Source organism: Echinops telfairi, unplaced genomic scaffold (genome assembly GCF_000313985.2).
Source record: "Echinops telfairi isolate 266 unplaced genomic scaffold, ASM31398v2 ScPeMD7_655;HRSCAF=1070, whole genome shotgun sequence".
Taxonomy (NCBI): Eukaryota; Metazoa; Chordata; class Mammalia; order Afrosoricida; family Tenrecidae; genus Echinops; species Echinops telfairi.
The window spans coordinates 23,491,079-23,509,219 of NW_022104553.1; the positions used below are offsets into that span (position 1 = coordinate 23,491,079).

Genomic DNA, 18,141 nt, shown 5'->3' on the forward strand with positions numbered 1-18,141 from the left:
GGGCGGTGTTAGGCTATCTGCTCCTGTAAAGATTCATCACCTTGGAAACTATATCAGAGGATTTGTGTGTCAGAATTAAATTGATGGCAGTGGCTTTGGTTTGGTTTGGGTAAGGTTTGGTGATGTCCGGTTCGTGCCGATGGTCAATTTCTTTCTTGGCTTCCTTAAATGATAGTCCTTAGAGGTGAGTAGGGTGTTCAGAAGGGCTTGGGTATCAGCCCATTGTGGGGTGGTGAGAGGCAAGAATGGGGAGGATAAAACTCAAGTCATTCCGTCGTGGGGACTGTGATAGGGGGATAGATTAGGATGGTGCCCTCAGGTTTTTCTGGTTCACCTCTCTCCTCAGTAAGGTCCTCTCTTCAAAGGAATGGCCTTGCCCACAGTCCATCATTCCCTCCCATAAACACCAGCCCTTGCCAGGAATGGAGCGAGCAGTGGAAACCTGTAGGAGATGACACCACTACCTCGGGTCTTTCTCTCCCCCTCCTGTCCTCTGTGCTGGAGCCTGGCTGAAGGGCAGCTTCTGCAGGGACTTGGGTTCACGGTTCTCCCCACCCCCCCAGAGGGAGGAGGAGCTGTAGCCTCAACCCACTCCTCAGCCTCTAGGTCCTCTGGCATAAACGCTGACTCTTCTTTTTCTGGTACCCATCAAAATAGAAGCCTCAGGCAGGGAGGAGATTTAAATTCTAATACCAGAGTACGAAAGTCTAGACATGGGGAATTTCATTCCGTGTTTGGACTTCTCAGCGGAGCAAGTCTGATTGTAAAAGGATCCTGTAATTTAAAGATTTGTTCTTGGGCCCTTGTTCTCCATCTCCAAGCTGGTATTGGGGCTAGGCTGTATTGCACCAAGAATCACTCTCGTTTGGGCCATGAACTCAGAGCTAGACTTTGTCCAGTAATTAAGTAGGCATCCTGGAGGGGTCCTGTGGGAACCAAGGGGGTTCCCCCATTTCTCTAGTAAGTCTTCTTGCTGGTTCAGCTTAAAAGTTATGGACAAAGGGAGCCACTGTAACCTTGACCCGTTCTGTTTCATTCCAGTGGGCAAAATGGCATGACCCTACTTCTTGACATTTCTTTGCGTCAGCTTCCCTAATCTGGCACTGAGACGCACTTCCTGCTTAGCAGAAATCCTGGTTGACAGTCACCAACTATTTATTTTACTTTAACTCTTGAAGTCAGTGCAAACCCAGTGGCCAGGGTTTGCAAGGACTTGTAACTTCTGGAAGGAGACAGTAAGGGGTGCTCTGAATTTGAGTGCAGCTGGGTTTATAATTCATTAATCAGAAGCTTGGCTCTTGAGGCAAGCAAAACCGAGGTTCCAGCAGCCCACCGAGGCCTGGTGCATCTGCAACATTAGGGACAAAACTGTAATTTCCTGTGGGAGAATCCAATGGACCTTAATTTTCATGTACACGGTGTGCGTGTTGTAGGCCAGGTTTTCTAGAGAAGCAAATTCAGTGACACTCATCTATGTATAAAAAGAGCTTTCATCACAAGGTTGTATATATATCTAGCCTCCCCCACTGCCCCGAAAGGAATGAATAACAGACATGTGGGTGCAGGGAGACAACAGACAGTGTAAGATACGAAATAATAATAATATATAGCTGATCAAAGATTCAGGAGCATGGGAGGATGGGGGAGGGAGGGGAGAAAAGAGGAGCTGAATCTAAGGGCTTAAGCAGAAAATGTTTTGGAAGTAATGATGCCAACATATGTACAAATGTGCTTGATACAATCGATGTATGGAATGTTCTAAGAGGTGTAAGAGCCCCCAATAAAATGATTTTTAAAAAGAAAGAGATTTTATCAAAGAACCCAGTGCTGTCCAACCCAAGTCTGTAAGTCTGATGCTAGCCCTTAAGTCTTTCTTCCAACTCACATAGCTCAGGCCAGGAATGCAGAGTGGTGAACTGGGAAACAGCTCACAGCCCACGGCGTCCAGTCACATGGATCCAAAAATCAGTGGAAATGTTAGGTTTCTTGGATGGACATACCTCAGTCCTTGGCTTTGCAGGAGAAAGAATTCACTCCGAAGCCTGGTTTGTGATCCAAGTGAGTTTTATAAAGGACAGAAGCAGTTTCATGGTGATCCAAGTGAGTTGTTATAAAGGATAGAAGTTCCAGGTTTTACCCAGGCCCCCTCAGGGCACCTCACACCCACACGTGGAAACCTGAGGACAGAGAAAACCCACAGCCCCCAGGAGCAGCTGGAAAGGGAAGGCGGTGGGCTTCAGATCCTGTCTTTGCAGGGGCCCCGTTGGGAGGCGTGGTCAACGGTACTGGTTGACCCCATTGGCTGAATTAAGCTCACCTGGCCCAGATTGGGGCCCACTCAGGTGTACCGCCCACCTAGGTGTACTGCCCCCTCCTGGCTCGGAGGCTGAATTTGGAGCATGCTCAGTAGACAACTTGGTCCCTATTCTGTCTACCTAACAGAAACATGTCAGGGTGCCAACCGCTCTCTGGGTCGGCAGTAGAGTCCTTGCAACCAGGTAGCTGAAGGGGAAGAGAGGGAGTTCCCTAGTGCACTCCCGACCCCTTATGAAAGGCCACACCCCCAAGGAGGCATCATCAGACTGTGACCTGATTGACAAGTTGGGTTCCACCCCTGCACTGTCATACATCTTCAAGTTGAAGGGTGAACGTGGTTTTGTGCTCCTGTTCCTGTTCGTTCCACGTGGTTTTTGATGTTCAGCTAAGAGCATGTGGGCCCAAGAGGCTGTGGGCCCCAAGTAGGCCTCGAGTGGGCCCTGAGGTGCTCACTCCTCGGACCCTGACGGTGCTCACCCTCGGACCTGCCACTATCCAGCAGCAGAGTAGAAGAGAGAGAGGGCTTCCCACAGCCAGGATATTTCAGGATAGTTCCCACGCAGCCTTGTGCACTTTCCCAACATAGCGTGTACTTTTTGAGACTGTGATATCTGAAATTTCCCTTTTCCTCATGAAAGTCACTTGGATTACAGAAAGTGCTTCTGCCGCATGAATTCTTTCAGTGGCACAAAGCAGGAATCGAGGTACCCTGATTCAGAAACCTAACATCTCATTGCTGTTTTTCAGGGATGCATACTATTCCATTGGGTGTAAGTACCAGAGTTTGTGTATCCATTCTTCTACTGATGGGTATTTGGGTTTTTTCCAGCTTCTTGCTATTGTGACTGTGCTGGAACAAACATGGGAGAACATGTCTATCCATGTCCTGTTTCTTATTTCTTTGGCATACATGCTTAGCAAAAGTATTGCAAGGTCATATGGTATTTCTGTTGCCAATTGTTTTAGGTAGTATCATATTGCTTTCCACAATGGTTGAACATATTACAAGCCCATCAGAAGTGTATAAGAGTTTCAATCTATCCCCGCCATCTCTAGCATTTGTGGTTGCTTTTAATTGGGTTACTGTTGTGGGTGTAAGCTGATTTATGATTGTGGTTTTGATTTGCATCTCCTGCATGCCTAGTGATCGTAAGCATTTCTGTTAGGTAGCTAGATTTAGGGACAAGGGGGGTTGTTTCTCTCATGCCTGCAAAGGCCCCCGTAAAGGAGGTTGGGAAGAAATCAGGCAACTATTAGACACCAATGAAGACCCCAAACTGCGCATGCTCATACTCAAGCCCCCGAGCCAGGTGGGAGGTACACCTGAGCTGTGCAACTAGCCCCAGACTCATGACATCACCCAAGTGGCCTTAATTCAGCCAATGGGGTCAACCAATACCATCAGCCACGCTCCCCCAGCCAGGGGTTTGAAATATCCTGGCTGTGGGAAGGCATCTCTCTCTCTTCCACTCTGCTGCTGATCAGTGGCAGGTTGGAGGGTGGGAACATTTTCATAATAATTAAATCTTCCTATCCACGAACACAGGATATTTTCCCATATGTGTAGGTCTCCTGAAATAATGTTTTGTAGTTTTCTTTGTACAGATATTTTGTTTCTCTTTTTTCCTCATTTATATTTTTTATTGATAATTTTTTTAATCATTTTATTAGGGGCTCATACAACTCTTATCACAATCCATACATACATCAATTGTGTAAAGCGCATTTGTACACTCATTGCCCTCATCACTCAAAACACTTCCTCTCTACTTAAGCCTCCGGCATTAGGTCCTCATTTTTCCCCTCCCTCCCCACTCCCCACTCCCTCATGAGCCCTTGATAGTTTATAAATTGGTATTTTGTCATATCTTGCCCTGTCTGACGTCTCCCTTCACCCACTTTTCTGTTGTCCATCCCCCATGTCGCATATACTTCCTTGTAATCAGTTCCCTCTTTCCTATCCACTCTCCCTCTACCCTCCCAGTATCGCCACTCACACCACTGGTCCTGTAGGGCTCATCCGCCCTAGATTCCCTGTAATTTCCGTTCCTATCTGTACCAGTGTACATCCTCTGGTCTAGCCAGATTTGCAAGGTCAAATTTGAGTCATAATTTTTCATTTCTTTTTATTTAATCATTTTATTGGGGCTAGTACAACTCTTATCACAATCCATCCATCCATCCATTGTGTCAAGCACATTTGTACATTCGCTGCCCACGTCATTCTCAAAACATTTGCTCTCCACTTAAGCCCTTGGTATCAGTTCCTCATTTTTCCCCCTTCCTCCCAACTCCCCACTCCCTCATGAACCCTTGATAATTTATAAATTATTTTGTCATATCTTACACTGTCCGATGTCTCCCTACACCCACTTTTCTGTTGTCCATCTCCCAGGGAGGAGGTTATATGTAGATCCTTATAATCGGTTCCTTTTTATATTCTGGAATAATCTCTGTAGAATGGCTGACAGCTCTTCTCTGAATACTTGGTAGAAATCCCCTGTGAAACCATCAGACCCTAGGCTTTTCTTGATTGGAAATTTCTTTCTTTTTTTTTCTTTTTCTTTTTTAACATTTTATTAGGGGCTCATACAACTGTTATCCCAATCCATACACACATCAATTGTGTAAAGCGCATTTGTACATCGTTTCTCAAAACATTTTCTCTCCATTTAAACCCCCGACATTAGGTCCTCATTTGATTGGAAATTTCTTAATGATCTTCTCTTTGTGAGATTTCGTCCTGTGTTTTGGTTTTGTTAGGTTTCTGGTGTGGTTTATCCCTCGGTTCTTGCTTCACAACCCTGAAAGAATTCACACAGCAGAAGGACGTTTGTAAATCCAAGAGACTTTTATGAGGAAAGGGAAGTTTCTCGTATTCACAGGAAATCCCAGGGGCCTAAGAGCAGGAAATCCAAAAACAGCGCCCTGAGAGAGAGGCCTGGGTGGGAGCTTACGTTCCAGGGCCTGGGTAGCGCTGTGGGCTGCCTTCCCCCCACCCCTCCAACCTACAAGAGCGCACCTCAAGAGTCAAAGAAGCATCAAAGAGGCTTGGCCTTGCTGTGGAAGGCTCTTATCTCCTTCGGCTGGGGAGGCTTGTTGAAGGTACTGACCAACCTCATTGGCTGTTTAAGTGCACCTGGGTGATGTCATGTGGCTGGGCCTAGTCTGTGCACTCTTGTGGACCTCCCACTTGGGCCTAGAGGGCTTGTCTGAGCATGCTCAGTTTGGATCTTTCCATAAGTCTCTAATTAATGTGCCTGACTTCCTTCCGACCCCCGAGTTGTGGCCCTCTGCAGGCATTGGGGAGACAATGCCCCTTAGTCCCTATTCTTGCTACCTAACAGGCTTATTCAAGTTTTCCACATCCATGCACATTAATTTGGGTAGATGGTTTATCTCTACGAGGTATTTGTTCATTCATTTCTTCTAGATTATCAAACATGGAGTAGTTTTTCATAGTATTCTATTATTTCTCATTTCACTTAGATCTGTTGTGATGTCACTATTTTCAGCTCTAATTCTAGATATTTGCAACTTCTCTCTTTTCCTTTGTTAAACTTGCCAAGTTTGTCAATTTCAATTCTTTCAAAAAACCATTTTTGTTTTGATTAACACCTCCCCCCACCCCCTTGTTTCTCTGTTTTGGTATATTTATTTCTGCTCTAAACTTTGATTTCTTTTCTTCTGTTGTTGGAGGGTTTATGTTATTCTCCTTGTTCTAATTCTTGGAGGTGTTAAAGGTGTTGATTTTTTGGATATCTCCTTTTTCCATGTGTTGATGGCTATAAAATGCCCCCTAGCAATAACTGCGTTTGCTGTGTCCCAGAGGCTATGGTATAATGGGCTATCATTTCTGGTTTCTTTCAAGGAATTTCTTAATTTCACCCATTCTATTATTTCTCAGGTCTTTTACTATGTTGCCTCATTTTGTTATCTCATTTTCTGTTTCCTGGGTTTCATTTTGGTTAGTTTTTCCATTTCTTCTGTTGTTCTCATGAAGGTTCCCTAAATCTCTTGGGCGGACCTAAACATCATTCTTCTGACGTCATGGTACAGCTATTGTTGCAGGTTCAAATAAATGACAGCCACTATGTCTTGATATTGAGAAGTCTTTTATTTGGTTATAACCAGACTGCAAGAATCTAAAAGCGATTCTTTAGACTGCAGTACCGAGTGGACATTTCAGTGAGTTTATAAAGGCAAAAACTCATTTATCAGGGACTTAAGCAAGCATATGACAAAAGCAGAAAGCAAAATTAAGGTTAACATTCTTTAGAGTTAGTGAGCATTACAGGGTACAGGATTGATTATAATGACATCCTGGTTACTATATCAAAATGGAACAATATTAAAGAATAACAAAGTTAATCACAATGTCCTGATCTGTATACAAGAATACATTCTAAAATCAGTCACTGGTAGGGATTTCTGAGAAGGGAGGGAAAGTGGGCAGGTCATCAGGCAGCTTTCTGAGATGGGAGGGGACGCAGGCAGGTCCTCTGGGCAGCCAGCTTTCCGAGATGGAGTTACTTTGGTCAGTTTGCCTCATTCCCTGTCTTAATCTGGGAGTCCAATTGTTGATTCATCAGCAACTTCTTTTGGATTTAGGGCTGTATATTGGGTTTTTATTACCATAGTTTAACAGCCCTTAATACGGTTTGGGATGAACTTTTACCAACGTGTTAATCATGTACGGTCTAAGAGTCCTAATATTAATAGGGAACCAGCAACGCCACTAATTAAGGTTGTGATCCAAAGAGACCAATTAAACAATTTTTGATACCAACTGCCTGTAGATTCCGTTTTCCGCCGCCTTTTCCTCCACACTCTTGCGGACTAAGGCTAGAGTTTCCCCACACAACCCCAGTTTTGTTTACATAAAAACTGTTCCTTTCTAAGGGCAGTGCATTGTCCACCTTGGTTAAGGAATAATAAATTAAGTCCTCATCTATTTGTTCTGCCAATCTTAAAATGGTAGCTTTTAATCTATTAATATCTACATGAATTATACTGGAGGGACTTTTCAAGCCGTGACTCTGGGTGCTGAGAGCAGAGATACCTGTGGCTGTGGAACCTGCAATGCCTAGTTGTTAAATATATAAGCAGATAACCAGGTGGGAAAGCTAAAAGAGAGGGGAAAAAACCACATACACGGTTCTGGACGGGCTTAAAGTACATGTGACCCACTATATTTCATGATAACAGTTTGATTACTATATGCAGAAAACTTAGACTGAGATAACAGCATTTTAAAATGTTTTTATAAATCATTCTACTGGGGGCTCTGACCGATCTTATTAACAATACATACATCAATTGGATCAAGTACATTTGTACATATGTTGCCATCATCCTTTTCAAAACATTTTCTTTCTACTTGAGTCCTTGGTATCAGCTCTTCACCGCCCCCTCCCACCCTTGTGAACCCATGGAAAGTTATAAATTATTATTTTCATATATTACACCATTCACTGGAGATAACAGGATGAAGAAACCCCAGATCGTCTTAGTTTAAGGGGTCTTCTAGGGAAGAATGATCCTTTCACTCTGTTTCAGGAGGGGCAGCCTTGAGATGCACGTGGTGAGTTCCGGCAGCAAGGGTATTCACCTTGACTGTGGCCGAAGTTGTGAGAATGATGCTGAAGGGCTTTTTCTTTTTAACGTGGTGTAAGTCCAGTGGACATGAACCGCTTTAACAGGACACAGTCACCGGGTTGGAATGGGTGCACAGGTAGGCTGCTTGCTGGTGGCTGGGGTACTGCCTTCCTCACGACAGTATGGAGTTGGTGCTGGACACGCTGTCAGGTTTGCAGGGACTTCAGCAAATGATTCTGAATCACTGCCTGCAGGTGTTCTTGGAGCAATGAAGGGGTCGGTGTCAGATGAATGGGACACCTTTACACAACTTTTGAGCCATATAAAAATTTTAAAACAAGGAAGGATAATAATCCTAGCAAGGTAAACCTAGTTTGAAATGTACCAGCCTTATTTATGTAATATTCTCTAAGTGCACAAAACTAAAATAGTTTCTACTTTCATCTATGAAAGGGTGTCACTTTATGTCTTTATCCCACCCCCACCCCACTTCGGGGTATCCAAGTTCTATACTGCCCACCTTTATCAACCTAGTGCTCTGAGGAGACAAGCATGGTTTTGTTTGTTGATGTGAAGACGCGTCATTCCGGTTGGAAGCTTGGGAGTCCACATTCATAAGAAAGTCATGAATCAGGACAGACCGTCCATAAAGTCAGCAGCGATAGGCACCCATTCGCCGGCTTAAAAGAAGGTCACCTAGCAGTCAGCTTTCCATGATGGAGTGTCTGAGTCGGTTTGCCTCACTGTTAATTGTGTCTGAGCTGCTGGTAGCAGAGAGGAGGTTGATCTGTGCAATGATGCGGGAGTGCGCTACTGGAAGCTGGAAACTACGTGGTGGTGAGATAGGGAAAGGGGACGCAATTGGGAAGTGGGGAAAGCTGGGAGGGGAAGAAGAGCGAGGGCAAAACGAATGTAACCATGGCCACAGTAAGCAGGTGCCTGGGTAGGCCAACAGGACAACGGGAAGTGTACTTTAAGAGCTGTAATCAGAATGTATCAGCTCCATGGAAATACGTTTTACGAGAAAAAGGAGAAAGCAGAAAGAGCCAATGAGCGGACGTGTGGGGAGATGAGGAGCAGGAGAGCCAATAGTGACAAGACTCAGGTGTGGGTACTGATTTCTATTGCCACGGCAATGTGGGCATGTCTGCATACTGGGGGTGGGGAGCCCTTGTGTGGGTGTGTTGGAATCTGAAGGAATGTCTATTTTTGTTGGGGCGAGGGGGGGGTCCCCAACACCAAATGGGTCCTCAGGAGCAACTTTGCAACGGTGGGAAATAAGACAGACAGAGACAGCAGGGCACAGGGGCTCCTCGTCCCAAGTCCGGGCTGAGAGTGTGAATGTATTTTCCAGTGGGTATATAGACTGGGGCTTACAGATCTTTCAAAAGGCATACGCGCCATACAGCAAACATATTAGTTGATGGGTAATATCATAAAGGGGTAACAAGCAATGACCCAGTGCTAGTTGACCTCAAATGCCCCTGAGCCCTCCCCAGGGGCTACATTTGACAGTGGTTGGGCTACAGAACCTGAATGCTCTGATCTACAGATAACCACAAGCATAGCAGACAGCTAGATGACAGCAGGAGACATCTTTCATGACAGCTCCTTAATGAAGGGCTACTGCGGGGCCTGGAGAAGGTGTATTTGAAACCATTTCTCTCTTGGAACAATGGAGATCTTTCTCAAAACAGGGCTAGTTTTCCCTGCCTGTGGTTGCAAGTGTAGAAACAAAGTCAAAATACTTTCTACAAAGTCCTCAGCTGACCACATTTTTTTTTTTGCCTGAGGGGAATGGGTAGGCTCATTCGTCTGGGGCCACATCACAAGAGAGAGGGGGAGAATTCCAAAAAGATCAGAGTGGTCTCACAGAACAAAAGCACAAAACTGGAAGAGAATAAAAGTAAAACATAACCCCACCCTCTGCTGGGGATTCCAATTTTGGTATCGTCATTTTGTGTAAATATAGGTTGTGTGGAGGAGGTGGGGCACATGGGATAGAGGGCACCAGAGAAAAAAATTAGGAAAGGAGGAGGAAGGGGGGATGGGGGGGATGGGTTGGAAGGTGAAAAATGAAGCTTGGGTACTGATGAAAGGGTCTAGCAGCAGCGCTACCGACCGGTCAAGTGTCCACCCTGGGGCTGAAAGATCCAACCAGAAAGATGCTTGGGAACTACTCTGTCTAAAATAATAGATGCCCGGAAGAAATAAAAACCCTGGGATTTCCCTTGTTTGCTCTCTTGCCTCTGGCCCATTTCTCCTCTTCCTTCCTCTGCCCGGGCTTCTCTTCTGGGCCTCTCTTCCCCCTGGCTCATCTCCGCAGGCTCTTCCCTCGGCTTCTGCTCTCGGATGCACTGACCCAAAGGCACCCCGCTCTCTCACTGCGCCTGCTTTCTCCCAACCCCGCCTGTCCTGTCGGTGGCTGAGAGCACGGGTCCTGGTGGCTGCGGCAGAATCATTAGCTCTTTCTTTACCCAGTTCCATTGTGCTTCTGCTTTAACGCTCCTTCTTCTGTTCTGCTGGGGAGGTTCCTGTGGTCTCTATCGTGTCTCTCCTTCACTGGGCCAGTCCCCGGCTCGAACCTTCTTCTATGTGACTATCCTCAGGCCCTTTCTTCTCACCCCTTTTGTGCCCCCACTCCCTATAAATCTCCTCTCCCTAAATAAAATGTTTCCATGAAAGGCTCTCGCTTCATGGCTTCATCTCTGAAAAACCTAACACTGAGTATGGCTCCACCAAGCCGCCCACACAATGCGCTATCTCCCGGAGGTCAATGAGGGTAAGGTTTGGCTCCCTGGTGGGCGGAGGGGACCAGGAAAAACACGCTGTGCCTGGATGGTGTGGGGCTCCCAGCCGCGGCTCGTGATGCTGGCAAATGGTCTAAAGAAGTCTGCTAGGAGGTTTTGCTGTCCTCCCACTCGAAGAAACGTGGTTCGATTTCTCTTTAAGTTGAAGCGTAAGGCGTCCCTCCCTGTGGGATCTCGCTGGTAATTGCTAAGGAGACCTTCTCATGCTTGTTATCTGGCAGCCATCTTCTCCACACACACCCCTCTCTCCCGACTGTGCCTTAAGCTGTTTGAGGAGTCTGACATCTGGCTAACACCTTGGCGGCAACAACAGGAGGCTTGTCCCAAGTGAGCACGCTGATGGCAAAGGAGACTTTGTTTGGAGCCAAAGCATCGCCCACACTGACCCTCGTGGGTTTTTCTCCCACTGTGTGTGCTCTTTGGTGTGAGGAGGCCTGACTTCCGGGTAAAGGCTCGCCCACAGTCCTTGCACGCAAAGGGTCTTTCCCCCAGTGGGTCCTCTGAGGGCATGGGAGGCTTGTCTGCCATTTAAAGTCTCGGCCACACTCAATGCAAACAAACTCCGCCCCTGAGGGTGTATTCAGGTGCACAAGGAGGGCTGCTCTCTTCGTGAAACCTTGGCCATATTCACGGCAAACACATAGCTTCTCACCAGAATGGTGTGTTCTTAGAATGGACTCGTAGCTAAAGTGCCACCCATAGTCCACAGCCACATGTGTGGCTTCTCAACTGAGTGTGTACTCTCGTGGAGGACCAGCTGTGACTTCCGTACAAAGCCTCGCGGACACTCCTTGCACACGTAGGGTTTCTGATCGGAATGTCTCCTCTGGTGGATCAGGAGGTCGGACTTCTGGATGAAGCCGCGCCCACACTCACTGCACACGTGTGGCTTGTCCCCGGTGTGTGTTTTCTGGTGTCTGATGAGATGTGACTTCCGGCTGTAGGAGCGCCCGCATTCCTGGCACATATGTGGCTTTTCCCCAGAGTGTATTTTCTGGTGGTGAAAAAGGGATGACTTCCAGCTAAAGGATTTCCCACATTCCTTGCACACATGTGACTGCTCCCCTGAGTGGGTTCCCCGGTGCAAGAAGAGGATTGACTTCCGGCTAAAGGCTCTTCCACATTCCTCGCACACGTGTGCCTTTATCCCTGAGTGTGTTGTCTGGTGCATGAAGAGGACTGACTTCTGGGTAAAGCCTCGCCCACACTCATTGCACACGTATGGCTTCTCTCCAGTGTGTGTTCTCTGGTGTCTCAGGAGATGTGAGTTGCGGCTATAGGCTCGTCCACACTCATTGCATACATAAGGCTTATCTCCAGTGTGTGTTCTCTGGTGTCGCAGCAGATGGGACTTCCGGGTATAGGCGCGTCCACACTCCTCGCACACGTGTGGCTTGTCTCCACTGGACGTTCTCTGGTGTCTCAGGAGATGTGACTTCCGGCTGTAACTTCGTCCACACTCCTCGCACACATGTGGCTTCTCCCCTAAGTGTGTTCTCTGGTGCCTGATGAGATACGAATTCTGGGTAAAACTCTGCCCACACTCCGTGCACACATATGGCTTCTCCCCTGAGTGTATCCTCTGGTGCATGAAAAGGCCTGACTTATGGATAAAGCCTCGCCCACACTCCGTGCACACATATGGCTTCTCTCCTGTGTGTATGTTTTGGTGTGCGGTGAGGCCTGATTTCTGGGTAAAACCTCGGCCACACTCGAGGCACATGTAAGGCCTCTCCCCTGAGTGTGTCCTCTGGTGTATGATGAGAACTGACTTGTAACTAAAGCCTCGCCCACACTCGCTACACACATGGGGCTTCTCCCGGAGGAGGGACTTCTGGGGGCTGATCACGTTTGGTTTTAGACCGTCTTCTCTCTGATTGACTGCTCCAAACCTTGAGGCTTCTAATTCCTTCATTGTTTTATTTGTTCCCAACGAACAAATAAACATCTGTTGAGTTGAGTTGGGCTCTACTGCCCCTATATGGTCTTCCCTGGCAGACTTGCGCGTGCAGATGCCATCTGTCTCCTGACCATCTGAGTTTTCACTCCAGCAGCTCTGACCAGAATCCCGCTGCTCTGGCTTCTTCTCTGAGTGCTTCCCATGCCCCAGACTGAAAGCCCCCGGGTGGGAGCGAGGTTCTGTACCCACATCTGGGAAGATTGGAAGCACGTGTTGGTTGAAGAATTGCTGACAGGAGAAAGGCAGAAGGCTGGGAGAATCGGGGTAGGTTTCTGCATTTGGTTCTGCTGAAGAAAGAAAGTTTACAGTTAGAGAAGCCATGAATGAGCCTGCCTGGCTGGCTGTCTTCATTCGCCATAGACAGTCTCTGACTGTTTCAAGTCCCTGTCTATGGTGTAAGGTTGGCTTTGTGGGAGACAGGCAGGCAATCTGCTTGTTCCATACTCTAAAGCAGGGGTCCTCAAACTACGGGCCCGCAGGCCACATGCAGCCCCGCCGAGGACATTTATCCGGCCCGCCGGGTGTTTTTGCCCCATTTGTTTTTTTACTTCAAAATAAGATGTGTGCAGTGTGCATAGGAATTTGTGTTCATAGTTTTTTTAAACTATAGTCTGGCCCTCCAACGGGTCTGAAGGACAGTGAACTGGCCCCCTGTTTGAAAAGTTTGAGGACCCCTGCTCTAAAGGTCTGAAAGGTCACAGCTTTGAAAACCCCATGGAACAGTTCTGCTCTGAGTTGAACTGAGCCAAAAGCAACGAACAAAACTCGAATTCAACCAGGGCCCAAACACACTGTCACAGTTTCTTCTGACTCATAGTGACCCTACAGGCGAACTGCCCCAAAGAGTTTCTAAGGCTGTTTTATTATTATTGATCAGAAAGTTATTTTAATAGTTATAGAACGCTTTTCCCCACATAATCAGTATCAAATACATTGATATTTTCATCATGGTCAGAATGATTTATGTTTGAGGTTTTGGCTAAGTGGGTCTGAAATCAACAAAAGGTCTGGGACCGTTGGCTCAGAAATCATCCGAGGAAGCCCACCCGGCTGATGGTGGCTGTGCTTAGCTCTTATGATGGCCCGGTCCTTTTAAGGAACAGCATCTCTCTTCCTCTGGTCCTTCTCTGGAGGCTTGCAGGGAATCTGGCAGTGCTCATTAACCACCCTCCAGATCCTGTCATGCATGGCTTCTTCAACCTGCAGCTCCGACTGCATCCATTTCCATCTTCTCTCTTCTTTTCGAAGCTGCTTTAATACTGCTAAATCACCCAAATTGGTTTCTCTCTTTTCTCAGAGGTGTCTTACTACTGCTGAGGTCTAAGGTATCCAATTGTTTTCCATCCCTCTCCCTACTGGAATAAGCTACCATCAGAGACTCAGAGGTTTTGTTTACAGGCATGGCTGACATCCGTTTTCCCGGCAAAGGAAGCTGTTGGAACGGTAGTGCTTGATTCGTGTATTATTCGGTCATCAATCATCCTCATGACCTTGAGTACTTCCTAGAAACATTGAAAATAAAACAACTTGGAACTCGGCAAATTCTTCACAGATCACCCTGCCACTGGGTGCCGCCCTATTGGACCCAGGCTGTAAATCGTTAGCAGAGCAGACTGACACGTCCAAACGAAACTCCCCCACGGATTTCGCCATGGGTTTGAATCGCCGACTTTCCAGTTAGCAGCTAAATGCCAAAGTACTGTGCCACCAGGGGTCCTATACCTTGATCCTTATTAAACCGAAAACATCGAACCAGTTGCCATCCCATTGATTTTAACTCATGATAACTCTGTGTGTATTACAGCAGAACTCTGATTCATGATTGATTTTTTTCAGAAGTAGGTCTCTAGAGGCCTTTTCCAAAGGCATCTTTGAGGATTCAAACTTCCAACCTTAAGATTCAGATGACAGTGCGTGTACGCCTGTCTGCACCATGTAGGCTTCTGGATCCCATCAGTTTTCCAAGATTCAGCTCCAGCTTCCCTCTTGTGACAAATATTATTGTGGTCAAAATATACCATGCCATTCCCCACTTAGCCCATCCCTGCTGAACAATTCTTCTCAACATTAAGACATTCACCTACAGACATCAAGTTGAACACAAAGTCCATCTTTCTCCCTTGGAATGTTCCGTGGTCTTGAACTGCCGACCTTGCAGTTTGCAGCCCAATACATAACCCACTACACCACCAGGGCTCTGATAATAGCATAAATCTGACTATATGGCCTAGGAGATACTGCAGGTTTGGTTCCAGACCACCATTATAAAGTGATGAGCACAATTAAAGTCACACTAATTTCATACACAGACAAACACACAGATGGTGGGTTAGGTTACAAACTGGTCTGCTCGCCACTCTAAGGAACAAAGATGTGTCCGTCTATAAAAATGTACAGCCTCAGAAACTCTGTGGGGCAGTTCCTTTCTGCCCTGCGGGGTTGTTAAGAGTTGGAATCAACTTGAGCACAGTGGGCTGGGATGTTCATCGTCTGTCGCCTGTGTGCTTATATCATTGTGAGTAGACTGGAAAGACTGTAAGAACGATCAAAAGGTAGCACAATAAAGTGAACACAGGTGGTTGCTGTTCTGCCAGGGACACTGAGTTGGTTCTGACCCACAGCAACCCTATGCACAACAGACGGAAACACTGCCCGGCCCTGCACCATCCTCCCAATTGTTCCTAGGCTTGAGCCCATGGCTGATGCCGTGGTGTGAACCCATCCTGGTGAGGGCCTCCTTCTTCTTCCGTGCCCTCTACTTTATCAAACTTGATGTCTTTCTCCAGGGACCGGCCTCTCTCTCCTGACCACAGATGCAAACTACATAGTGAGATGAAGTCGCCCCAAGGAGCACTCTGGCTGTACTTCTTCCAAAGAGATCTGTTTGTTCCTTTGGCAGTCCATGGGACTCTTGATATTCTTTACTTGAACCATAATTCAAGTACATCCTTCCTTCGGTTGTCCTTATCCAAAGTCCAACATTCCCATGCGTATCAGGCAGTTGAATACACCGTGGCTTGGGTCATGCCCACCTACTCCTCCCAGAAACCGACCTGCTTTCAACACTCTAAAGAAGTCTTACGCAGTAGATTTATCCAGTGTAATGCATCATTGATCTCTTAACTGCTGCTCCCATGAGGATTGACTGTAGATCCGAGAAAATGAAATCCTTGACAACGTCCGCATGATGCTATGACAATCCAGTTGGGAGGCCCTTAGTCTTCCCCACATTGAGTGGCAATCCAAACTGAAGGCAGTCATGCTGGGTCTTCATCAACAAGTGCTTCAAGTCTGCCTCAATTGCAGGAAGCATGGTTGGGTCAACTGCTTAGCATAGGTTGTTAATAAGCCTTCCTCCAAGCCTGATGCTACATTCTTTTTCACATAAGCCAGCTTCTCTCATTATGTACTCAGCATGCAGATTACATAAGTACGGTGAGGGGATGCAACCCTGACGCATCTTTCCTGATTTTAAATCAGGCAGTATGCCCGTTCTGTTCACGGGTTCTGCTTGAGTATAATGAAGTGTGATGCGATTCCTAGTCTTCTCATAGTTTAGCCATAGTTTTTATGGCACATGCAGTCAAATACGTTACCATACTCAATAAAACACAAGTACCTATCTCTCTGGTATTCTCTGCTTTCACTCAAGAGCCATCCTTGTTCCACATCCTCTTTTGAATCCGGCCTGTACCTCTGGCAGCTCCCTCTCAATGTACTGCTGCAATTGTTGTTGGATGATCTTCAACACAATTTTACTTGCGTGCGATAGTAATACTATTCTATAATTTGAACATTCTGTTGGGTCATCTTTGTTGGAATGGATACAGATATGGATTGCTTCCAGGCCTTTTGCTTTCTTCATGACGTTTTTTACGTCATCCCACAGCTCATCCAGTTTCCATCATTAGTGTTCAGTGCAAATGTGTTCTTGAGATATTCTCAAAATTCGGGTGGGGTGGATTCAAAGTCATATTTTGACCCTTGTGGACTTGTTTGAATTTTCTTCAGCTTCCACCTGAACTTACATATGAGCAATTGATCGTATGTTCCACAGTCGGTCCCTGGTCTGGTTTTAGCTGCTGATATTGAGCTTCTCCATCTTCTCTCCCACAGATGTAGTCAATTTGATTTCTAAGCATTCCATCTAGAGAAGTTCCTATGTATAGTCATCATTTGTGTGATTGAAAAAAGGTATTTGATATGAACAAGTAGTTCGTCTTGCAAAACTACCCTGTACTCTCCAGCTCCAATTTGATCACTGAGAGCATATTTTCCAACTGCTCTCCTTCCCTTTGTTTCTAACTGTTGCACTCCAATGACCAATGATTATCCATGCATCTTGGTTGCATATCTGATCAATTTCAGACTGAAGACATTTTTTTATGTAATTCTTCAATTTCTTCCTCGCTAGCTTTAATCGTTGGTTCGCAAATCTGAATAATAGTTATATTGCCTGGATTCCTCTGAGGGTCTACAGATATAATCCTATCACAGACAGCACTGTATTTCAAGACAGATCTTGAAACATCCCTTTTGACAATAAATGCAAAACAATTCCTTTTGATTGTATCATCCATGGCATAGTAACTGTGGCAGTTACACAATCTACTGTCAACCTGAGAAAGGGGTGGAGTCTAGCCTGTCAAAGCAGGTTGCAGCTTGACCACATTTGGAGGCACACCGGAGATTAGCTCACTGGTGGCTACTCACTCTGCTTCGTCTCACTGGGAGACATTCCTGTTGACAAGCCACATGGAGTTAAGCTGATGGAGCCAGAGTCCTGGAGCTGGTGGAGCCAAGTGGAGACCCACACCAGCACTTAGATCCTTCCACCGCCACTGGAGCCACAAGATTTTCCACTCACTGTCCTATGATCTTCCTGTATGCTGTGTCATTGCATGTGCTGCATGAGTCTGAAGAATTTATAGTCTGGTATCAGACCGATGGGCTAATATCAGGCTTACAGATGGGCTAATATCAGACTTGGATTGGGCTGGGATGTTTTCTCAATATACAATTGCTCTTTTATATAAAGCTCTTTCTTATACACGAGTCTCCCTGGATTTTTCTCTAAACCCAGATGAACATAGTAACTATATGATTTTGATTCAAAAGGACCAATACGAGTCCATTTCAGCTCACGAACACCTAGCGTATCGATCTTTATGTGTTCCATTTCATTTTTTACTTCCAGTTTGCCGAGATCCATATTCCGTACATTCCAAGTTCCAGTTTTCAGCAGATTTTTGCAGTGGTTTCTTCTCATTTTGAGTTCTGGCCCACCAGCAAATAAAGAACCAGAAGGCTTTACTCCCACGGGCTTCACTCCATTAGCATCATCACGGTCAACTCAACATAAGGCGGCAGCTCCTCTTAAGTTACATGTCAGGTGTCTTCCGATTTGAGGGGCCATCCTCTGACACCATCTTTAACACGGGCCTTCTTACATGTGTT

The 18,141-nt window shown here is 46.2% G+C and overlaps 1 protein-coding gene and 1 pseudogene across 4 annotated transcripts in view; both read right to left on the reverse strand.

Moving 5' to 3' along the window:
• Positions 1-11,117: 11,117 nt before the first annotated feature.
• The window catches only part of LOC101640704 (zinc finger protein 343-like), a 25,155-nt gene continuing 18,131 nt past the window's right edge, over positions 11,118-18,141 (reverse strand). For 3 of the 4 annotated variants that reach the window (XM_045292483.1, XM_045292480.1, XM_045292481.1), the window contains exon 4: positions 11,118-12,971. In XM_045292483.1, coding sequence (XP_045148418.1) covers positions 11,392-12,971 — 1,580 coding nt within the window. In that variant the 3' untranslated portion in view covers positions 11,118-11,391. The remainder of the gene's footprint in view (positions 12,972-18,141) is intronic. The other variant, XM_030886326.2, reaches the window with a different exon arrangement.
• Positions 13,368-14,545, reverse strand: LOC105979333 (annotated as a pseudogene).